Source organism: Nyctereutes procyonoides, unplaced genomic scaffold, assembly GCF_905146905.1.
Source record: "Nyctereutes procyonoides isolate TBG_1078 unplaced genomic scaffold, NYPRO_anot_genome, whole genome shotgun sequence".
Classification (NCBI taxonomy): Eukaryota; Metazoa; Chordata; class Mammalia; order Carnivora; family Canidae; genus Nyctereutes; species Nyctereutes procyonoides.
Genome location: NW_026575044.1, coordinates 13193961 through 13218347, shown reverse-complemented (window position 1 = coordinate 13218347; position 24387 = coordinate 13193961). Strand labels below are relative to the sequence as shown.

Here is a 24387-nt window from a genome sequence, read left to right as displayed (position 1 = left end):
TTTCTTGCTTCGAACTAGCAATGCTGTGTTTTACCGCGTGGTGGAGCTAACACAGCATGGAAGAGGCCTGCCCCCACCCCCGCTCTCCCTCCCTCAGCAGGTCACACCCTGCCGTCCACAATGGAGAGGGGCTTCCAGGGGTGGAGATGGTGAGCATACACAGGCTCACATTCGCCATTCTGGAAGTCTCAGTGGACTTTAGAACCCTCCGAGACTCAAACAAACCACCCAGCTCCACAAAAGCATGAGTGGGCCTGTGGCCTGTGTTCCACTCTGAGGACAAGTGGGAGAAACTAGGGGACAGGCATCTTCCCTCAGCCCATCCTTTCCCAGCAGGATCCAGGGTACAGGGGTTAGGGGACTGCAGTCCTGGCCAGGAACTCTGCTCCCAGGAGGAAGCCCTCAGTGTGGCATTCCTGCCAGCCCTGGGGCCCTCTCCACACAGCCCTCTAAGCCTGGATCCTTGGGTGGCTCCCTTACAGCCCAGGAGGCCCTAGGAGATCCAGGCCCTCCCTCCCTCCTGGCCTCACCCCTGACCTCCCCCTGCCCTCTCACACCACCACCACCAGTCCCAGGGCCCCAACCCCACCCACAAACTCTCCAGAGCCAGAGGGAGTTCCCTGGTTTCCTGGGCTTACAGTGCTTTGATGGCTTGGCAATGCCTCTATGGTGGCCATGGGGTGGAGACTGGACTGTGTGTCCCAAGCAGACTCCCCAAAGATTTCCTGGACTCCCCACCCCAATCCCAGCACCAAAGGAAGCTGAGCAATGGACCGGCCCTGCCAGGGTAAGGGAGGAGGAGGGCGGAAGGAAATGCTTGCTGGCCTTGTCTCACCTTTCTCTGGAGTAAAGGTCAGGAGCAGCACCGCACCTTAGGGGAGGGATCTTCTGGTTCTCCTGGAAAGAAGGATCGCACACACACCCGCAAACACACAGCCCTGAAACAGTCCTGGGAGTTACTAACTCAGAGGGGCCCTCGGGGCCCCTTGGACAGGTCATGGGCCCCAGGCTGCTTCCCCCACCTGTGCCAGGGAGTCCAACACTGAAGGCCCAGCAGGCTTTGCCTCGGCAAGCTTGCTGTCTGTGATCCTTCCTTGAATAAACTTTCCCACGGACTTGAGTGTGTCGCATGCTGTGCCAGGATCATGAGGTGAGTAGGAAAGACCGTCAGCTCCAGGCCCTTACAGGCCAGCAGGGGACGGGACGGGTGAATGGTCTGACACCTGGCAGATGTGCAGGGGCTCCACAGAAAGTGCTGAGGGAGCAGCTCTAATCATAGTTGTGCTTGTTGATTTCGAGTCAAATCCACATCACAATGTGGACTTTAGGGAGCACTCCCATCCTGATGTGACTTGCATTTTCCATCCGTCCGTGAACCACTGGAGTGGAAAGAAATCCCTCAAGACACTCCCCCTCTGAGTTAGGAAGCTGGGGAGTCCCTGGCATAACCTGGTCGCAGGCAGAGTGACAGGGGCGGGGCACAGCCTGAGCAGCGGGCAGCAGGCCGGGCCACCCTGGTCTAGACCCTGTGCGTGCCTGGGGCCCCCTTCAGCTGTCAAGCCTGCGGCTCTGCCTTTGACTCCCCAGCTGCAGCAGGTGGACGCAGAGAGAGTCGGCCCTCTGCTCTGCCCCTCAGCAGCTGCCTCCGGGATTCTTAGCTTGCCTGAGGAGCTGTGGAATCTGAGTCAGACGGGGCAGGGTGCAGCTGCATCACTGAGTGGTGACTCACACCAGACACAGCTTGGAGGCCCCTCAGGCAAATTCCCTTATTTGGCGCCTGGCAGGGGCTGGGGTTCTTTCTGGAGAATGGTCCTGGCTGAGCCTCTCTTCTCTGGGCCCAGAAAGAACCTGGGGTGTCTGGAGCTGACCTGGCACCTGCCTGGAAACCCACATTCATGTGCTAAATAAAAAATCAATCTCTGGGTCACCTGGGTGGCTCAGCGGCTGAGCATATGCCTTCAGCTCAGGGCGTGGTCCTGGAGTCACCGGATCGAGTCCCACATTGGGCTCTTTGCTTGGAGCCTGCTTCTCCTCCCACTGCCTGTGTCTCTGCCTCTTTCTGTGTCCCTCATGAATAAATAAATAAAATCTTCCGTGATGAGGAGCCGGAGGCAGAGGAGGCGGTGGGCCAGGGGGTCTTGAGGCAGAAGAAGCCTGACCTGTGCACACAAGATACAGCCCAAGAAGAGCTGGTGAAGGGCAGTGAGAAAGAGCAAAGAACAGAAGCATCTGCAAGAAAGGTTTACGAGACGCAGGGAGGCAGAGGAGCCGCAGGCCATGGGGGTGCTGGTTCTGAGGTCTGGAAAGCCTTCGGTGTGCGGTGTGTGGTGTGCAGTGTGCGGGTGTGCGGGTGTGTGGGTGTGTGATGTGCAGGTGTGCGGTGTGTGGATGTGCAGTGTGCACTGTGCAGGTGTGTGCTGTGCAGGTGTGCAGTGTGTGGTTGTGCGGTGTGCAGTGTGTGGGTGTACAGTGTGCACTGTGCAGGTATGCGCTGTGCGGGTGTGTGGTGTAGGTGTGTGGATGTGTGATGTGAGGGTCGGCGGTGTGCGGTGTGTGGGTGTATGGTGTGTGCTGTGCGGGTGTGCAGTGTGCGGGTATGGTGTGCGGTGGGTGGGTGTGTGATGTGAGGGTGTGCAGCATGCAGGTGTGCAGTGTGTGGTTGTACGGTTGTGTGGGTGTGTGATATGTGGGTGTGTGGGTGTACAGTGTGCGGGTGTGTGGATGTGTGGTGTGTGGGTGTGGTGGGTGGGTGTGCAGTGTGCGGATGTGTGGTGTGCAGTATGTGGATGTGGGTGTGCAGTGTGTGAATGTGTGATGTGTAGGGGTGTAATGTGAGGATGTGTGGGTGTGCAGGGTACAGTGTGCACTGTGCAGGTGTACGCTGTGCAGGTGTGTGGGTGTGCACTGTGCAGATGTGTGGGTGTGCGCTGTGCAGATGTGCAGTGTGTGGGTGTGCAAGTGTGTGGTATGCAGTGTGTGGGTGTGTAGTGTGCAATGTGTGTGTGATGTGTGCTGTGTGGTGTGTGGGTGTGACGTGCAGGTGTGCTATGTACAGTGTGCAGGTGTGCGGTGTGTGGGTGTGTGGTGTGCACTATGCGGGTGTGATGTGTGGGTGTGTGATGTGCAATGTGCGGGTGTGTGGTGTGCAGTGGGTGGGTATGCGTGTGGGGGTGTGTGATGTGCAGGTGTGTGGGTGTGTGATGTGCAGGTGTGCAGTGTGTGGTGTGTGGAGAGATGAGCATCCGTGTTCCCTCCCCATTTGCCCTGCAATCCCCGCAGCCCCAGCTGTAGGGCCGAGCTTCCCGAAGGCAGCCTTGCACTCTGATTGTGATTCCATCACTCACCACTGGCCAGGTGACCCGGGCCAAGTCACAGAAACGCTCCATGCCTCAGTTTCTTCATCGGTAAATGTGGAAAACACAGCGAGACCTACGTCGCAGGGTTATTGTGAGGGTTTGTCTAAGGAAGAAAAATGAAAACACCCTCACTCCCAGACACCTGCGCCCTCGTGTTCGGAGCAGCACTGTTTACAACAGCCACGGCGTGGAAGCAGCACAAGTGTCCATCCCCAGAAGAACGGTGAGGAGATGGGCTGTGTCTGCCGCGAGCCCTCTTCTCCACCACAGACCCCATCAGCTAAGGCGACAAATAGACAAGGGGCGCCGAGGTGGCTCCGTTGATCCAACTCCTGATCTCAGGGTCATGAGTTCAAATCTGGAGTTGGTCCACCTGGACAAGGAGCCTACTTGAAAAAAAAAATGTTAACCCCACAAAAACACACAAGCCCACTTAACTCATGCTCTAACTCAAACCAGGGTGCTTATTGCTTATCCTACTTCTTGAGGCATTCATGAAGACGTTTTGCAATGACCAGAACATTCCAGAACAGGAAAGCCCTGATAGCAAGGGAATGTGTAGAGGACAACACCCAGCACGTCCCCTGCTCTGCCGGTGATCCTGGGCTGAAGGCAGACTGACCCCCGCCCATGGTCACCCACTGTCTGCACACTCCCTCGCATGTACCCCCCCTCCCCTTATAAAACTCCTGGTGCTCCTCTTGCCACTGGAGAGGTTGGTTGGGATTTTTTGTAGGATTTACTTTTTGAGAGGTCAGTTGTTAAGGCTGGAACCTGTGTCCTCCCCCCAGCTGCCAGCACCTGAAATAAATCCCTCCCTTTCTTTCCAAACCCTCATCTCTTGAGTTACTGGCTTCTCTTGCCGTGAGAGCTTATCTGGTTTGTTGTGAGGCCGTGTTGGCAAACCCAACCTGGAGCCATACTTCAGATTTGTGCAGCCCCCTCAGAATTCCCCGGGATTCCCTGGCACTGAGTAGATGGCAGGGGCGGCGCGCCAGGGTCTTACCCACTCGTTTCCTGAGTTAGTGGTTATGATAGATCCGTGGGCGAGATGTACACAGTGGAATATTACTCGGCCATTAAAAACGATGAGATCTTGTCATTTGCAAGCACGTGGATGGACCTTGAGGGCATCATGCCGAGCAACATCAGTCAGACAAGAAAAACAAATACCACACAATCTCACTTACATGTGCAGTCAAACAAAACAAAACCGAGATACAGAGAACAGATTGGTGGTTGCCAGAGGTGGCAGCTGGGGTGTGAGCAAAATGGGTGAAGTAGGTCAAAAGGTCCAAGCTTCCAGTTATGGACCAGACAGGTTGTGGAATGCAGCACCAGGGTCGGGACCGTCGCTGATGCTCTAGTGCATGTTGGAGAGCTGCTAAGAGAGTAGATCTTAAAAGTCGTCACAAGAAAAACATTTTCTGTACCTACGTTTGGCGATGCATGTTGGCCACACTTAGTGTGGAGACCATCTTGCAATGTACACCAACACCGAATCATCATACTGTCCACCTGAAATTAACATAATGTAGGATGCCAATTATAGTTCAATTTTTAAAAATGAGTAAATATTTGCAGAACACTCAAGATGAGGACAGGCTGTCCCCTGCTGCTCCAGCCAGCGACAACACAGCAGACGTCTCGGGCCCCCTGCTTCTACCCCATGCAGACCTCTAACAGGCCAGCTCTGCTGGGGACTCCCCATGGGGTTGGCTGAGACCCTGTCGGGCCGCACTGCAGGCCAGGGATCCTCCTACCCTGGGGGCTTTCCTTCTCACTCTTCACAGGTGTCAGACATGTGCTGTGGTCTGAAGGCTCCCCTACCTTCTCTGTTCCCCCTCCCCTTTATCTTTCACAGGCAGGACCCCCAATAAATCTCTTGCACTTCTAAGTCTCTGTTGGCATTTGTTTCCTGGAGAATGCAAAAATGACAGACTAGGATAAATAGAATTCTTCACTGCAGGACTTGTCAGAGTCTTTGACATAATAATACATATGAGGATTCCTTGAGAGGAACATACTGTGAAGTGTGCTCCAAATTCATTGACTAAACGTTAACATCCACATGCTCATACCCATATACACAGCACAGAACATCCCTTAGCACCTTGTGGAACTTACAATCTGCTGTATAAAGTTTAGTTAAAACTGGATGAGAAGACTACATTTCTAGCAAGGCTGGGATTCCATCATACAGACCTCAAGATATACATCCAGAGCCTCGTGGTACAGAAGGAAAGCCCCAAAGCCTCGCCTGATTTTTATCAGCACCCCACTCTGTACACTCTGTATGTATAAGCCTCCACCCATCAGAATTACAGAACCCTTGATGACACAGTGCTGTCCTTATTCCTATTTTACAGAGGGAAAAACTGAGGCACAGAGAGGTTGTGAACATCCCCCAGATCCACTCTCGGGTTCCTGGCACAGCCACTGAGTCATGGTCCATCTGACTGTTACATCGACAGAGAACGAGGTGGCCACCACAGGGGATAGGGAGCCCGGCGTCCCTGGTGGGATCTTGGCCCCAGGGAAGGGGGTCCCCGCAATTACAGGAGTCTGGGGGCTGACCCCTGGGTCCGGGGGTTGTAAAGAGCAATGAGTGCCCGACCCCAGTGCAATGCAGCAGCACACAGACAAGTACTGAAATAGGTCTATACTGCCAAACCCCACTCACAGAGTGCAAGGAAGCGCGGAGGCCCCAAACACCTCCGTAACAGGGCCCGCTGGCCGTCCTCCATCACAGCGGGCCTGGCAGGTGGCTGCCCCCTCTCACTATCCTGGCCCCATGGCCCCCCAGCCCCTGTCCATCGGCCCTGCCACTCGTGAGCCTCTCTAGGCTTTTTGGTGCTTTCTTCCCAGCATTTCTCCCTCCTGCCCACAGCACCTCCCACCTCTTGCAATACCAGGGACCAGCCCACCCCTGCTCCTCTTCAGACCTTGGAAGGCACTAGAACACCCCCCACCCCCGGGCTCCCGCACCCAACGGCATCCAGCAGGCCCGCCCAGCCCACAAGCTGCAGTCATAAGGAAGGAATAAGCCCTGTAAGCGCTCCAAAAGGGAGAGGTCTCTAAAGCAAAACCATTTGTTGTAATACCATGGAATTCCTAATTCCTATTCTCCCCTAGCTCCTCTGGACTCAGCTCGCAGGCTGGGGGTGGGGGAGAGGCTTGGGCTTTCCTAGGCCCCAGCCGACCGCTCGGCCCTGCTGGAGGAGGCCGACAGCCTATGGTCTGCAGCCCTGGGCTAGGCTCATGCCAGAGCCCAATCGCTGCTGCCCTGCGGGCCTCTGTTTTCCTTTTCTGTAAAATGAAGAAACAAGGCCTTGCTTAACCACTTGCGAAGACTTAATGTATATAAAGTGTGGAGCTCGAGCCTGGCACCTGGAGATGCTCAGGGTAAAGGAGCCTGGACCCCTACGTCCACACCCTGCAGAATGTGCCTCTGCCACCCTTCCCCATCGGACATCGAGGACCATGGGTGCTGGGGTCGAGATGTTTCCTTCTCCTCTGGGTCTCTGTCACATGCACGCATGGGCACACAGGCCGGGGCCCCACCCATTCCGGGTGCTCCCAGCGCTCTGACACCGCCCCCCCAACTGGCCTCTGGGTCTGGGTGACTCACTGCAGGAAGGTTCCCCAGGGTGAGGCCCTGAGTGTGCATCTGTGGACTTCTGTGTGAATCCTGAGGAAAGGATTGTGGGGTCAGAAACAGATTGGCTTTTGCCAGATCCAATGAGATAGCATCGTGTGAGAGGCTCCAAAGGATAAAGAACGCTTTTTTCAGTTTTAAAAACCACTCCCTGTCCATTGGCGAGGGCAGTAATCATTGTGTGAATCTGCAAACAAATCTGAGTCACTCGGATGGCGAAGCTCTTTGTTAGCGGGGTCCTGTGTGCCAAGGCCCTGGGAGGCTGCTGGACAGCTGCTGGGGTGCAGGAAGCTGCTGCTGGGGCTGGCCTGCCCTGGCCAGAGTCGTGTAGAGTGTTGGCTGCACCAGGGCGGGCGGGGAGGAGGACCACGTCCTGAGGGAGCTGGCCTCGAGGAGACTGGCAGGAGAAGTGTGAGCACCCCTGGCCCCTCTGTCACAGTGGCCAGGTAGACACGGTTTCCCCCAAGAGCTCATAGCCCAGAAGGAATCTGGTGCGCACAGTAGAAATCGGACAGTGAAGCCAGTTAACGGTTCCAGGAAGAGCTCTCTTCCCTTTCTTCCCAGTTACAGTGATTTCAGAAACCCTATGAGCTAGAAGCCAAGGCCGGTGTGTGCCATTTCATCCAAGGCTACAAAAGCAGAGCCTGGGAGTGGGTGGTGGTTCCTGTCCCTTGGCCAGCACACCTGGACTTGCAAAGGGAGTGTGGAGATTTCAGACAAAAGCACAGCCAGGCTTAGGTAGGCAAGACTTGAATCAGAAAGAACGACTATCGACATAGGGAGACATTTCCAGTCTCAGAAATCTGCAAGCGTCTCAGCATCATACAGAAAGGGGTTTCCTCTTTAGGGTAAAGGACAGGCAGAGATAAGCAGAATCTTTGCCAGGGAAGCCGGTCAAACAAGGAGAAATGACCAGTGGGGTCTGACAGGAAAAGCCAACAAAGGGACCACGCTCCACTTTGTGTTTGTCTGAAGGCAGCAGAGTTCAGATGCCTTGTAAGAAAGAGAAAAACCTGCCTACAGTTTGGTCAAGGGGGCAGAGTGTAAGAAACAGGCAACTGAGCATCTGATCAGGAGCAAGAGCCAAGGGGGGGGGCAATATTAGAGACTGCAAACCCAAACCCCAAAGCAGACTGATTCCATGGACTCCTCTCCTAGACACATGGTGCAAAGGGATCACGTCTTTTATTATTATTATTATTTTATTTTTAAAGTTGTCTCCACACCTAACATGGAGCTCGAACTCAGGACCCTGAGACCAAATGTCTCCCGCTCCCATTCCCCCAGCTGAGCCAGCCAGGCGCCCCAAGGGCTCAGTTCTTGAATCTGAATAAATACTGGGCTGCTTCCTCCTCTCTGGGGAAGTTTAGGGAGTGGGAGGAAATACCAGGCAGTCCCCACAGAATTCTGAGGGGCAGAGAAATCGTACCTTTCAAAACCTATGAAAGTGCCCCTGAGAACAAGGCAATGCTGACTTTCAGGCTAAGAAGAAACTGGCCCCCTGATGACACCGGAGTAACACCTCCAGCCTGAGTCCCACCTCCTGCCAGCGACACCACCACTGGCCTGCCAAGGCCTGGGAGGTCAGCAGCCCCCCACTGGGCAGGCCCCCAGGCAGTAGGACCCCAGGGAGTGGGAATGCCCCTCCACCCTCCAGGTCCCCTGCGGGACTGAGAGTTCAGTGTACACACATCGACCTAGAGGTGTGTTACATGCTCACAGAGGCTCAGGGATGAAACTGGGACCCAAAGAAATCACCAACAAACCCAGGTGGTTTTTACACGTTTTAGACAAAGAGATGATAAATTTGTGAGGAATCAACAGAATCAGGAAACACATGCATGGGAGCTTTAATGAGTAAGGAAGTCCAAGTGGAATTAGGGCTGAGATAGGAGATGAGTGAAAAAGTAACAAGTTTTGTTTTTGCAGCTTTCTGGGCTTTGGAGTCTCTATCTCTGAAGATAAGGGTGTCACTTAGAGCGGGAGGATTTTTTTCGTTTCCTTTTTATTTTAAAAAGTATTTATTTTTAGAGAGAGTGAGAGAGAGCATGTGCACAGGGCAGAGAGAGAGGGAGAGAATCTTCAGCAGACTCTGTGTTAATCTCAGCCCAATGTGGAGCTCCATCTCACAACCTTGAGATCGTGACCTCAAGATCACAACCTGAGCCAAAACAGAGTCTGATGCTCAACTGACTGAGCCACCCTGGTGCCTCTAAGAGGATTTTTTTCATAAGGGAGGTTTATTTTCTGCTTTCAGGGGGAGAGAGGAGGATTTGAGGCACTAGCTGTTTCTTGAGTGACTTTTATTTAAAATAATCACTATGCCGAAGGGGCACAATTTAGGGTGGCCTGCCCTTGGGCCTTACAGCCCCAACCCTGTTGGTCCTCGATCGTCAAAGACTTCTTAGTGAATTGGCACCTGGGTGTGCAGGCCTGGAAGCTGTGTTTTTAATATGCTTGCAGGTGGTGCTCAGCAAAATCGGAAGCCTAAACCTCGGGAGCACACCAGCAGGGCTATACTTTCAGTGCCACAATGCTGGCCAGTGTGAGCATTTTTTGTTCAATTAAAACCTGCACCCCATGAAGCCCATTGCTGGCCCTTGTTTCCTCTGCGGAGCAACACAGCATAAATACACATCCTATTCTCCATGGCAACCCCCAAAACACTTGAAGTTAGCATCTGGGCCTGTGCACAAAAAGACACCGAAAGTTACTTTCCTAAAAAAGTAAAATAATGAAAAAAAAAAAGTAAAATAATGACTCTCATTCAAATATAAGGTGAACATATGTGCAAGATTTTACTTAACTCATTAATGAAGGAGGGAGTCAGTAGGTATTTTTTATTTTAAAATAGTTAGGGCAGCCCTGGTGGCTCAGGAGTTTAGCGCCGCCTTCAGCCCAGGGCGTGATCCTGGGGACCTGGGATCGGGATGGAGTCCCACATCGGGCTCCCTGCATGGAGCCTGCTTCTCCCTCTGCCTGTGTCTCTGCCTCTCTCTCTCTCTCTCTCTCTCTCTCTCTCTCTGTCTCTCATGAATAAATAAATAAAATCTTTAAAAAATCTAGTTAAAAGGAGAATTTAAAAGAGCAGCTGGTTAGAAATGCAGAATTTAGGTCTGTGAATAGATGTAAAGCAGGAGTGGGGAGGCTGTGGGGTCCCCCTTGCACCAGGGAAAGTCTATTTGCATATACATGGACAAGAGTTTTTAGCATTACTGTCAATTTCCTAAAACTACAGAGTGGTAACTAGTTTGAAGACTACAAAGTGCACAACCCCAAGCTCTCCTCACACCTGCAAGTTTGCTCAGGCTTCACTTAACACTGCAGAGAACACCCAGGACATCTTTTTCTTTTTCTTTTTCTTTTTTTTTTTTTTAATTCCAAAGATGTTCAAGTGTCTCCTGACAGGTCATTGACTGGTGGGCAAATTCTAAGTGCTCAAATCTCAAACTATGCTTCAAGATCAACCATCTGTTCTTCCTACTCTTCAGGCTAAAAGAGAATTTAAAAATCAAATTATGACCGACTCTCATCTAGCTATAGAATGAACACGCGTCAAAGATTTCATTTAACTCATTAATTAAATGAGACAACTGAGCAGATGCTGCATCTGGTTAAAAGGGAAAGTCCTAGAAACACAAGTTTATGTGAAATGAAGACATGTTTTTTTAAGAATTTACTTATTCATTCATGAGAGACACAGAGAGAGGCAGAGACACAGGCAGAGGGAGAAGCAGGCCCCATGCAGGGAGCCTGACGCAGGACTTGGCTGTGGGACCCCAGGATCACGCCCTGGGCTGAAGGCAGATGGTCAACTGCTGAGCCACCCAGGCGTCCTGAAATGAAGACTATCTAAATGAATGTGCAGATGGCCTCAACTGACCTCCCCCACTTGGGGAAACCCCCCCACCGGTCAGGATGAGTTTGGGTCTCCACAGTGTACTGTCTGGCTATCCACAGCAGCTCAAACAGTGAAAGGCTACTACCCAGCAAGCTGGGAAGAAGGGCTCTAATCCAGGATTCTCAGCATTGCTGACATTTTGGGTCAGATCACTTGCTGTGGAAGCTGTCTCAGGCAGTAAGAAGTTTAGGAGCATCCCTGCTACCCAGGAGTGGGCAGTGGCCCCCATCTACAGTCCTGACAATGAAAATTGTCTTCCAGACAAGCCCAGTGTCCCCTCGGGCCGGGTGCAGGGGCAAATTCACCCCGTTTCCCCCTGAAGGGAGGGTGCACTAGCAGTGGGTGGGACCCCGCCTGGGTGCTGGAGCGGAGAAGCTACCCCCCCAACACTCTGCCCCTGTCACTCAGGCCTCCCTCCAAGGTGAGTTTCAGGTAACCTGCAAGACCTTTCTGGTCATCTCCACCTCCAACCTGGGGCTCCTGACGCCAAGAGCACAGGTCGCGCTGCACCTACTGACCCGGCCAGGCGCCCCACAACCCACCCCTGCAAAATCTGGGACATACTTAACGCCGAGAAAACACTGGTGCTACCCTGAAATTCAAATGGAACGGCGAGGATGTATTTTTGATTGCCAGCCGGCAGTGACCTGCGGCGTGTGACGAGGGCAGGCCCCGAGGCCCCGGAACCCTGCGCAGCCCGAGACCCTGCGTCCCCCCCAGCTCTCCAAGGCCCGCGGCCGGCAGCTGCAGGAGGGCACAGGAGGGCACGGGAGCGCGGGGACCCCTGTGCTGGGGTTGCCGCGAGCCTTAAACGAGAGACCGTCTGCGGGGCCGTGGCCACGGCGCTGGACACAAAGCCGGGGCCTAGGTGGTGGCGGCGGATCCAGGTCAGGGACCTTCCTGCCCCGGGGGCCGCCGAGGGCACCTGGCGGCTCCTCCCCGCCCCGCCCCGCCCCGCCCAGCGGAGGCCCCGGGCCCGCCCAGCCGGAGGCCCCGCCCCCGAGGCCCCGCCCCCGCCGGGAGGGGGCACCGCCTGCAGCGCCGCGGACCGCAGTCCTGCCGCCGCTCGCCCGACCAGGCCGCGCCCCTGCCGCCCGGGCCCCGCTCGCCGCGCCCCGCAGAGCCCCCGAGCCATGGCCGGCATCGCGGCCAAGCTGGTGAGGGACCGAGAGGCAGCCGAGGGGCTGGGCTCGCACGAACGGGCCATCAAGTACCTCAACCAGGACTACGAGGCGCTGCGGGACGAGTGCCTGGAGGCCGGGGCGCTCTTCCAGGACCCCTCCTTCCCGGCCATCCCCTCCTCCCTGGGCTTCAAGGAGCTGGGGCCGTACTCCAGCAAGACCCAGGGCATCGAGTGGAAGCGGCCCACGGTAGGGGGAGGTGCGGGGGGCCCGGGCGCGGGGCGGGGGGCGAGGCGGAGGGGGGGACCCGGCGTGGGGGGGGGTGCGGGGGGGCCGGCGTGGGAGGGGGTGCGGGGAACGGGGTGGGGGGCGGGGGGGCCGGCGTGGGAGGGGGTGCGGGGAACGGGGTGGGGGGGCGGGGGGCCGGCGTGGGAGGGGGTGCGGGGAACGGGGTGGGGGGCGGGGGGGCCGGCGTGGGAGGGGGTGCGGGGAACGGGGTGGGGGGGCGGGGGGGCCGGCGTGGGAGGGGGTGCGGGGAACGGGGCGGGGGGGCGGGGGGGCCGGCGTGGGAGGGGGTGCGGGGAACGGGCGGGGGGGCGGGGGGGCCGGCGTGGGAGGGGGTGCGGGGAACGGGGCGGGGGGGCGGGGGGGCCGGCGTGGGAGGGGGTGCGGGGAACGGGGCGGGGGGGCCGGCGTGGGAGGGGGTGCGGGGAACCGGGTGGGGGCGCGGGGTGCGGGGCCTGGGCCCCTGGCGCGCGGAGCACACCCAGGTCGCGGAGGGCCCCGAGAGCGCGCTCCTCCCCGTTAGCCGGTCCGCAGCGCAGGCCCGGCCCCTCCCTGCCCCCGCGCTTCCCGGGGCGGCCAGGCGCGCCCTGCCCTCCGGGGCCGGGGCCGGGGCCGGGGCCCATAGCAGGCCCTCCAGGGGAGCCGCCCTCGCACCCCACGCGGGGGACCTGGGGGAAACTGCTTGGACTCCGGGGGGGACATGGTAGGGAGGAGGGTCTGCGGGGAAAGGAGGGGGAGGCAGTATCTGACCAGGAAAAGTCAGGCTGCAACTCGGCTTGCGTCTGCCTCAGGGAGGAGGGAAATCCGCATTCTGGGCCTTTTGTGAGGAAGGATCTCTCCTGCGGTCGTGGTTACATTGACCCAATCGGAGCTTCTGGTTTATTTTTCCACTTGGGAGTCGGCCAGACATCCGCATATTTACCCTGATGATTAACAAGGACAGGGGTGATGCAGCACTGAGGCAGATGCTCCTCCTCACTGCGCTGGGCCAAAATCCTCCCTGGGGAGCCTGGGGGCCCCCTCCAAGCTCCCTTGCCCTGTCCACCCCCACACCGGGTCCAGGACAGGCCTCGGACACCTTACTCCCTCTTCCTGTAGTGAACCACTGCTGGCTCCCCCTGACACTTCACCGGCTTCCCCCACCAAACCTGAACAAGGCTTCCTAGGAACCCAGCCTCTCGATTCCTGACCTGAGAGTAGGATTGCTGCCCCTTGTCCATGCCTCTGGACCGCCTGGGTCACCTGTTCCCCTACATCCAGCCTGTAGGCAGCAGGCGCAGTAGAAATGCCCTCGGCGGGGTCCCCAGCACTTGAGTTCATTTCTTGCTAACTACTGGGTGGCCCTGGCTCCACTTTTTAGCCTTTCTACTTCCATTTCTTCATCTAAAAGGAGAGGTGTTGCTAAATATTTTCCTCATTTATTATTCTTTATCTTTTACGATTCCTCACAAAGCCCTGCTATCTTTCCTCAAGTGTTTTTACAGCTTATAGACATAGGTATTATCTGTCCTTCTCCCTGAACTGCTGGGCCCTATGTATCAGTCACCAGTGTATCCCCAGAGGCCAGTTCCACCTCGTCCAGCAGTGTGTACTGAGCGTCTGTTATATGCCAGGCGCTGTCTTCAGTGTTGGGCTCATCGGTGAACAGAACAACAGTGATTCTCCGTGGAACGAGGGAATGAATGACAGCAGGTCGTAGTGCACCTAAGGGAAGTTGTGGTTGTGAAGGTGACAGATGAGAGAGCGTATTCACCTGACATGAGCCCTCACAGCTTAGAGTGAATTTGCACACTCTGTCCCTTGTTCTTTCATTTACTAAATAAGCACTTACTGAACATTTACTATGTGCCAGGCATGGTTTGTCTCGTTTTTGCCTCCTTAGACTTTAGGGCTGGTGAGGGAAGGCAGGTCATCCAACAGTTGGAAATACCAGGAGGGTTTCCACCCCTGCTTAGGGGGAGATGCTGTGAGCTATACAAGCGTCAGGGGGAGGCGGGGAGGCTGTTACATTCCCACTCCACTGTGGAGGAATGGAGGCTCCCGGAAGCTAAATGTTTGCTCACACAGGTGTCCAGGGAGGAGCCAGAACTCTGTCCAGCCTGTCGGTGTGCAGAGCCTCCGGCCCACGGCTGCCCTCGGCTTCCGTCCTACCCTCCCAGACACTGCTGTGCTTGGGGTCCAGGAAGGGAAACACAATGTCCCCAGATTTGGACACAAGCAAGACTTTCATGGAGCCACCATGGGAAGGTGGTGCCAAGTCAAACAGCTGTATGCTGTGGACTCCACAGTGAGGGACCCAAAGGGACGAGTGTCATCTCTTTCAGAAGACTGTCTAAAAAGAGACAGGGAGTGGTGGATAGGGCTGTGGGGTTTGAGGGGCTGTGGGGTGTGTCATGAGTTGAGTCAACAGGAAGGAAGGGATGAAAGCTGGGCAGACAGGAGGAGTTGGTGAAACAGGGTCCGGAGGAGGGAGAGCAAGGGGTGGGCAAGCTGGGCCGGCTCCTCCCCAGAGAGGGGTTTCCTGACCTCACTGCTGCTGCTGCTGACTGGCCCTGGGACTGAGAAGGGACTGGAGTCCCTGGAAGGCGCAGTCTCACTCTGGCAGGGGTGCAGGGAGAGGGCAGGGGCAGCAGAGGCAGGCAGGGGTGGCAGGGGCGGGCCATGTGAGTCCTGGTGTCCCCTGAGAGCCCAGACCTCTGTGGTGACTCACTTGTTCAGCCTCAACCCTTCATCTCCTGCCTCTGGGTTCAGGGACTAGTATCTCCTTGTTTGCCAGTGACTATGGTAACAGGTGATTTCCGTGGAGTGCTTACCAAAGCCACCTCCACGGTCGTCTCACTGAACCCCCAGAACACCCTGTGGTCGGTACACTTGTCACACCATCCCCATCCTACAGTTGAGAAACCAAGGCCAAGAGAGGTGGAGGGACTTACCCGGGGCTAAAACCTGTTCAAGTGGCAGAGCCAGGGCTCAGACCCCGTTGCCAGAACCCAGAGCCCAGGTGCTCACCCTCTTCCCTGAACCCATCACATCCCTGTTTACTGGATGTGTGCAGGCTTGTGTGCAGGCCTCAGAGGGCCAGTCTGGGCTTTGCCTTCTTTGAAGAGGCTGCCTAAGGTGCAGGAAGGTTTCTGAACCAGTGGAAAATCCTGCTGAGGGATGAGCCTGGCACAAGGAGGAACTGCAGCATGTTCTTGGGTTCTCGGCACCAAGCCCAGTGGGTCCGTCAAAACACTGCATGGGTGGTTGGCTGGCAGGCTCAGTTGCTCAGCAGAAACACATTCTCATTGTCCCGTTATCCCCAAAACAGAGCAACCTGAGCAGGGAGGGGACAGTGTGAAGCCTGAAAGGAATGTGCTCTGCTGTAGATTGAGGTGCAGGGCAGGGCAGGCCAGGCTGGGTAGGCCAGGCAGGCCCACCCGGGAAGGGCTTCTGCTTGCCTGAGAGGGGAACACCACGGGGTGTGGGGTGGAACACCTGCAAACTGAGGTCACCAGAGCCGATGAAAGCCCAGATTTATGCCTGGCTTCCTCTGTGGCTTCAGAATCAGGAAACAGAGAGGGTGGTGGAAGGGGCCAGAATTGTTCACTGTTGGCCGCCAGCAGGCTGCTTGTGACACCCTTAGGGTTTTGTTACTCATCAGTTGGAGGCAGTGCAGGCGCAGAAAGAGTACGCGCTCTAGGCCAGTGAGCGCGAATCCCAGCGCAGCCGTCTGTGACTTAGGGTCAGCTCCCCATGGACACATTGTTTCATATGGTTCTATCCCCTTGGCCTATTTCCTCTCCCATAAAATGGGGACAGTACCCATCTGTGTTCCTGGGAGGGCTCCATGACATAAAGCACCACGCGCAGCCTGGCTCTGCAGCAGGTTCCCAAGCACAGATGCTGCCAGTATCCTGGCCCGGTGGACAGATTCAGAAGGCATACATAAACCCACCAGCACCGCTAGATGGTGCAGAGTCCAAGTGTTCTGGGGCTCAGAATCCCAGAGATGACCAAGGGCTGGGCTGTGAAGGAGGGCTTCCTGGAGGAGGCGGCAGTGAGTCTTGAACTATGGGTAGGAGGTGAGAGATCAGGGTGGGAAAGGAATCCCATGAAGACAAAACAGCTGATGTGCAGGACTGGAGAGGGGCTGAGGGGGCGGCCCCAGGCGGTGAAGGGATTGCATACCTGGTAGAGAGGCAGCTCAATGCCTCTGTGGCCTCAGATAGCAGATGATGTAGGCTGCAAGCAGTGCAGGGCGTTGGGGCTCCACGGAGCAAGGTGCAAGCAGGACCCCATGGCAGCCTATAACTGCACTGCCTTCCCCAGGGGGGCAGGGGCAGGGAGAAGGCATCTGGTGCACCTCCTGGGAGCTGAGGTATCCTAACCACACAAGCCCGCGCCTGGTGGTTGACAGTGGGTTTCATTCCCAGGAGATCTGCGATGATCCCCAGTTCATTGTTGGAGGCGCTACCCGCACGGACATCTGCCAGGGAGCCCTGGGTAAGTGACAGCACCTGAAATGGGCTTGCCTTCCCCCCTCCCAGGCAGCCTGATGATTTCCAATTCCAGAAGCTTCCTGGGATTTCTGCTCCCCTGAGGGCCCCCTTCTCCCCCACCCCCCTGAGCTGGTGGTGGAGGGTGGAGGGGCTTCCGGATTCCGGCCACCCCTTGCTCTAGGAAGCAGCTGGGGGCAGAGTTGGGAGCGGCCTGTGATAGTCTGTGGGCTGAGAGCCAGGGCAGAGGGACTCCCCAGGCCAGTGACGGCACTGACACCTCTGTTCTCTGGGGCTCCGGGGCCCAGGGATGGTGACTCAGTGGGAGGGAAGAGGAAAGTCTCTGCACCCGCTGCTAAGCGGAAGTCAGAGCACCAGGTTGTCAGTGTTTGCAAGACAAGCTCACCATGGTATCACAACAGCAGGGAGCAGTGCTCCTTATTGCAAAGGTGCTTGTGATGTTCATTTAAACAAGACGTATGGGGAAGGCTGAACCGTAGGCATCTGCAGCCGAGCCCCTATCTCCTCCTGGACACAGTGCCGCTGAGACTGGACCTGCAGGGTTTCTGGCTTTACTGTGAAATCTCCCAGGGCTTCTGTGAAGTCTTAGCAGTGGGCCTGGAACTGTTAAGTACGACACTCGTAGAACCCACTTGAGATAAATATGAGCCTGTGGCCCCTGGAGTAAATCATCTGCTCCCATAAACCAGAGATGTGTGTCCTGCCATCAGCTTCACCTTGTTCCCCAGACTAGTCCACCAGTAACAAAATCGATCACCTGGAATCAGACTTCCTTTCCTGGCTTTGCACAGGTTCCGATACTCAGAATAATAACAGCTAATATTTATTGAGCGAATACTGTGTGCCAGACACTATGATGGCACTGTGATGATTCTTATTTAATCGATGAGGACACTGAGGTCCCAGAGCAGCAGTGGAAATGAGTCTGGCATACCGGTGCGGACAGCGTGACTCCAGGGCTGGGCTGCTTGTAGAAGGGGGGCCTGGGGAGTCCCTGAGCGATGTCGGGGGCAGCTGTGTGAATCAGTAGGCTGGGCACTCTGGGAGCCCACAGGAAATACCTCTCTGAGAGCAGGACCAGCTGGCCTGAGCCCAGCCTGCATGTGCAGATGCCTGAGATGCCGAGCACATTCTTACCTGCAGAGAACCCCCCCAGCCACCCCTGTTTCCTTCCTGCTCCTCCACAGACAATAGAAGCCCAAGGGTAATGGGAGTTAACAGGCCTGGAAGTTGACAGAAGCCTTAGCCAACCCAGGGGGCTTGGGGGAGACAAAGAGGTAGCAGCTGTCACACTTGGCCCACCCTCCATGCCTGGCCTGCTTGGCTACAGGTGTGCCCTCCCCCACTTGGCTACAGGTGCGCCCCCACAGCAAAGCACACTAGAGTGGGGACAGGCAGGAGGACCAGTGGGAAAAGCACCTGCTCCCTCCACCACTCACTAGCCGGTGTGTATGGGGTTAGGGGGCTTGGGCAGGTTACCCAAGCTCCCTGAGACTCCATCTCCTCCTCCATAAATGGGAATAGCGGCACTACAGTTGACCCTGGAGCAGCATGGGGGTTAGGGGTGCTGAAGCCCCACACATTCGAAAATCTGCATATAACTCAACTCCTCCCCAACTTAGCTACTAATAAGTGTTGTAAATAATTTTTATTTGTTTTTTAAAGACTTATTTATTTGAGAGAGAGAGAGCACGAGCTGGGGGAGCAGGAGGCAGAAGGAGAGAGAGAGAAGCAGATTCCCCACTGATTAGGAAGTCTGGCACGGGGCTCAATCCCACAACCCTGAGATCATGACCTGAGCTGAAACCAAGAATCAGATGCTTAAGCGACTGAGCCACCCAGGTGCCCCTGTAAGTGACTTTTAGATTATTTATATTATAATTTTTTTTAAATCATTTTTATAGTGGATGGCTTTGAAAATTTTAACAGGCTTTATTTTATAGTAGAGTGTTAGACTTACGGAAGAAGTGAGGACAGTAAGAGAATCCCATACACCCCACAGCCAGATCCATCTCACTCAACTCTGGCGACAGTGCTGTGCACCTGTTACAGCTCATGAACCAGCACTGACACGGCACCGTCCAGATCTCCTAGCTGGTACTACTGTCCTGTCTCTGCTCCCGAGTCCCATTCAGGGACCACGCTGTGTTTAGTTGTGTCTGTGTGGGCTCCTCTGGGCTGTGGCAACTGCTGAGTCTCCTTGCTTTTTTGGTTCTTGTAGGATGTTCCTCTGTTGGAATTTGCAGGTGCCTATAGAAAAAAAAATAGTGCTTGTACTTAAAAAAAAAAAAAAAAAAAAAAAAACCAAAACAGGTCTGAAAGTTAAGTGTCCATTTGTTTGGTGGAGAAAGTAAATAGATCCTCTTCTGTACTGCAGTCGCTTCTTGGCCAGCCCCATCCTCCCCGCCCGCCGTGGTCTCTCCAGCAGATACGTGGCCGTCATGACTCATTTCCTCCTAGCCTTCCTTCCATCTATAAATACTCCTTCGCCGCTCTCCTCCCGCTCCCTTCCACTGCCTCTGAGACCTCACAGAAGCTGGGAACCCTGATGCTTTCCCCGGGTCCCTGTCCTGCCCTGGCTGTCCCAGCCTTGGCCGGCACACAGGCCTGACCTCCTGTCCCCAGAGAGCAGAGGCAGCAGGAATCTTACCCCTAAAGACCACCCCTGTTGTTGCGTATATTTGTATTTGAGGCCCAGGGATGCTAAGAGGGGTTTACAGGGCTCCCCCCCTCCACTCTCCGTGGCCTCTGGTTCACACTGTGACTTGTCCAGGGGCTCCCTGAGCCCAGAGCCAGGCCACACTTCTCTGGCCTCTTGTCTGACATGGGAGTTGGATCAGATTTTCCTAAGGCCCCACTGCTTCTGACATTTTGTGACTCCGAAGTATGCTACCCGCTGCTGGCAACCCCCCGCCCCCTGAGGGGCTCCTCCGCTCTTGTTTGTTCCTGCTCTGTGTTGGGGGAGCCTTGCTCAGATCAGCCCCCAGGGGTGTCAGCCACAGGGGGACCTGGCCACCTGCTGGCGAGGGGCCCTAGGAGGAGGGTGGTCCACACGCGTCGGGGGCCTGGCCAGCAGGCATGCACTAATGGAGAAGGAAGTGGTGTCCTCACTCCCACGTGGTGGCACAGGCCACGTGTGGAGTGGTGCAACCAAGGAACCGAATTTCTAATGTAAATATAAATGTGAGGAGCTCTGTGTGCCTTGTGGCTACAGCAGGGGCGGCACCTCAGACCCTGACGCATGGGAGTCCAGCCTCCCTGCAGTCTCCAGGGGGGGACGGTCCTCACAGGCCTGCATGTGTCCAGTAGAGCCAGCCTGGGCCCACCTGTAAATAGCAGGGACCAGAGTGAGGATGTACGTGGGTGCCCATCCTGGCTCTTGGCTTTGGGCTCCCTCCTGGAGCCTCCGTTGTCTTATCCACGAACTGGAGTGAGAGGGGCACCTGCTGCGGGGCTGAGGCTAAAGGTGAACGCACCTGAGAACAGCTATTAATAGCTGCACATTGCCAGCTCTGGTCCCGTGAGCAGGTCAGGGGACAGGGGTAGCAGGTGTGGTGCCCGTTGTTGGTATGGGCCAGGTCGGGCTCTGGGCCTTGCCCTCAGCAGCCCCCAGAGGTGTGGGAGGGACAGGAGACAGGAGCTGGAGGGGCACCGTGTGGACTCCTGCGCCCGCCCTCCCCTGAGAGGCTCTTGCAACATGCCCTCAGCCAGAGCTCCCTCACCCCCCTGCACACAGGAAACAGAGGTGATCCCTCTCCCGTGGCTGGGGAACTGTGTGACTTGGTTTCTCTGTCCCTCTGGGGTCTGGATCAGCATGAAGAGCCCATTCCTCTTGGGCCACTTTGTAATAGGGTCTCCTGCCTCCGGCTGCCTCCCACGGGGAGACTTTCGTCCACAGTTCAACACTACGAATGCCACCAGCAAGTCAGGAGATTGGTGCTCTCCTCCTAGGGGTGCATGAAGGCAGCAGGGGGTCGGGGGCAAAAGGCCATGGGTAGGACTGAGCCACAGCCCGTGGAGCCAGGGAACCAGCATCGGAGTGGGGGGGCTTCCTGCTGGTCTGGGACCCGTTGGGGCTTCTGTCCCTTCCTTCAGGCTGCCTAAGCCTGTCCCCTGTGCTGGAGACCTGTAAACACCAGTGTGTCAGGAAGGGTCAGGTGTGGCGGAAAGCAACCTCAGCATCTTGGTCTGTTTAGTGTTGATGTAGCTGTCGCCAGGAAGGACAAGGAACAAGGCACTGACGCAGTGAGACCGGGGCCAGCGGGACAGGACCCAGGGCAGGGCTTTCCACCAGCATTCCTGGCCTCTGCCCACTGTTGCACCAGCCCCCACCCAAACTTGACAGTCAGAAATGTCTCCAGGCGTCGCCAAGATCTCCTGGGGTGGGGGAGTCAGTGGCGGAAAGCCATCATACGCTGGAGTGTGCAGGGGGAGGGTGGGGAGGACAGTGGTGGATATTAAAGGGGGGTAAATGAGGGAGGCTCATGGAGGCAGGCAGGTGGAGGAACCAGTGGCGTGCAGTCAGGGCACATTGCTGGGATGTTTGAACTTGTGGGAGGCGTTCCCGCCCTTCCCCCTGGGCACTGCTGCAGCAGAAGAGGGGCTGTCCCTGCTTCTCAGAGGGTGCTCCCCTGCAGGGCTGGTTGTCCCATCAGCCTCCTGGCACAGGTGTGTGGACCGCATCCCGGGCCCTGGAGTGCCCTGGGCACAGCAGACTGACTGGGCACCCTCCCAACAGGGCAGGCCACTACAGCCAGCAGGTGCATCTTACTGCCTAGATCTCAGGCAAGCAGATTCCAGGAGGGGTGCTGTCTTGCTCTACCTGTGTCTAGCATCATAACCACTCCAAAATCAGTAGCTCGAAACAGGATTTTCCTGTTCACTTCCACAGGTTTGAAGGATGACCAGGGTCAGCCCGGTGACCCAGGGATCCTCCTGCACTTACAGCCTCTAAGCTGGGGCTGGGGTCGCATGTTTGGCACCTGGGCTGGAGGCTGGGTCAGCTGGGGCTCCAGGGTCCCTGTGCCCCTTATGTGCCTCATCTGCAGAGGCCTCCAGTTAGCAGATCTTCTGGGTGCACGTCCTGAGAGACACCCTAGGAAGCTGCCTCTCCTTTTGAGATGGAGCTTCAGAGATCACGCAGTATCCCTTCTGCCAAACCTTCTCCATTGAGACCCCCCGAGGCCGGCCCAGGTCCTAGGAGAGCATGTGAAACCAGAAATGGTATGGCTGCCATTTCTGGAAGATGCCACAGGTCTTCCTTTAAATAATGGCCTTGTCCCTTGCCTGTGGTGACCCAAGGCAGCTCAGACACCTGCCCATCATGGTTGGGGGGCTGTGTTCCCAGGGACCCCCCAGCATGCAGGGCAGAGGGGCACTCAGCTAGCTGGGCTCCCTGGCTGCAGTGTGGGGACACTGGAGGCAGACAGCAAGGGGTGAAGAGGAGCCCCCAAAGCTGGGACTGAGCCCCAAGGGTGACAGAGGTGGAAGTCAGGTGTCCAGACAGGGGACGCAGGGTCACAGTGGTCCCCTAGAAAGTGGTGGCATTTTGTCTGAGCCGTGTCCCCCATGAAGAGGTCGCGTGGCCCACACCATATGCCCCACTGTGACATGGGCCCTGCCCTCCTGAATCTTCCCTGCTGGGACCCGCCGGGCAGCCACGCTCTCCTGAGCTGCACCACCAGGGGTCATGGGTTGGGGACAGGCTCCTGGACTTCCCGCCTCACTTTCCTGTTGGCAAAGGGACACTGTGGTGGGAGGAAGCACACGACTGTTCCTGTGCTCTCCTCTTGGAAATACTCCATGGCCACGAATACTAGTAAACAGCCTGTCCAGCTTCCTGCAGGGCCCCGGGTGACCTCAGCCCACCCCCACCCAGGGTTGACCTCCAGGACGCAGAGAGAGGCCTGGGTGCACATGGAAATTTACTGACATGGCTCTGTATGAATCTACCTTTTCAGAAGAGGCTCTGCACCTCCAAAGAGCCATTCATAAGTCCACTGGGCATGCTGTGTGGGGGGGGCGTGCTGTGTGCCCCGGGGTGTTCAGGCCGCCGCCAGGAGGAGGGTGAGCCCCGCTGGAGACACTTCACGTTTGTCCGGTTAGGTCCCAGTGGCCGGTCCAGAGGGCAAGGCGGTGCCTGATGGCCCCAGAAGGCTACCTGTTCCTCCTTTTCCCAAGCAGGGGAGGGGGGGGGCCAGGTCTGGACATGGACGGGCTTCCCTGGGGCCCATGAGCGCCAGGGGCCTCGTGATCCCAGCGGGCACCAGCGGGCACAGGGAGGCTGAGAGGATGTCGCTCAGCAGTGGTTGAACAAAGGAATAAACTAATACGTGACCTCTCCCTGCCTTAGACACAAAATACATAGGTGTAACTTCTGTGCAAACACGCGCCTCAGGACACACAGGGAGCAAGTGGTCATCCACCTGCTGAGTTGGGGCAAGGCGCTGGTGCAGCTCCCTCCCCTCTGCGGGCACCCCCACCACCCAGACGCTTTGTCAGCTGTCCTCCTGTCTGGGACACACACCTCAGCCTGAGCATTCACCCGTCCTAACCCTAACTGCTCCCGCTAGGAAAATGCATATGTTCACATTCGTGCAGAATTTGCAGTTTGGGGTTCGCCACCTCTGAAGCCCATGTGGGCTTTGATCTGATCCTAACAGCATTCGGACTATCTCCTTTCACAGCTGAGAGGGCATGGCGTCAGAGAAGTTAAGAAATGTATCCAGGTTTACACATCACAATCAGGATGGGGATTCAGATCCAGGTCCTCTTGGCACACGTCCTGTGCTCATATGCACCACCTCCGGTTGGGCCTGCTAGGTTTGCCCTGTGCCTAAAGCTGGGGACGGCTAGCTCCACCCCCGTGAGACTGCTTCGTCAACCCGAGCCTTACTTGGGACCCCTGTGCGCCCAGGCTGACCAGCGCCCTGCTCAGAACACCTGGGGAAGGGGGGGACCTCTGTGCCAACCCAAGTGAAAGAGGGCGAGTCTGTCTTGGCCTTGGACACCCCCCACCCCGCCTCGGGCAATTTCTATACTGCTAGCTTCCTAGCTGCCCCCACCCGGCCTCAGACACTTAGAACCTCTCCAGAGTTCCCAGTCCAAGTCTGGTCTCCATGTAGGATGGGGACTCTGTCTTCTGCTATGGGAATTAAGTCAAGGTGCAGTGTGGGGTTTTGGGCGGGGGATGCAAGCTCCTGTACGTAGCTCCTGTTTGACCAAGCACACGGCTGTTGGGGCACCAGGTGGGCTTTTAGGATAGGAAGCAGGGCAGAAAATTCACCCCCACACACGCCTGGCTTCTCTGGCCTATACCAGTTGAATGTCTTCCAGCACAGAACAGAAGAGCCAGGAGTCCAGCTGGGTGTGTGTGGGGAGCGCAGACGTGGGAACAGCCAGTCTGGAGCCTATGGTCAGACCTACAGTGGGTGTTTCAGAAACCTCTGGGCAGGGCCTCATCTGCTCCTGTGATGATGAGCATGGCTGGCAGCTCTGACCCTTGTCCCTGCCCATGTCTGGGGTGCTGGGCGAACTGAGGCAGGCAGCAGGTGCACAGGGCATCCGA

General features: G+C 56.6%; 1 protein-coding gene across 1 annotated transcript in view; it reads left to right on the top strand.

Annotated features, from left to right (window-relative positions):
- The first annotated feature begins 11946 nt into the window (after positions 1 to 11946).
- CAPN2 (calpain 2) overlaps positions 11947 to 24387 on the top strand; it is a 38228-nt gene continuing 25787 nt past the window's right edge. Inside the window, exons 1-2 of the mRNA XM_055324483.1 lie at positions 11947 to 12285; positions 16737 to 16806. Coding sequence (XP_055180458.1) covers positions 12049 to 12285; positions 16737 to 16806 — 307 coding nt within the window. The 5' untranslated portion in view covers positions 11947 to 12048. The remainder of the gene's footprint in view (positions 12286 to 16736; positions 16807 to 24387) is intronic.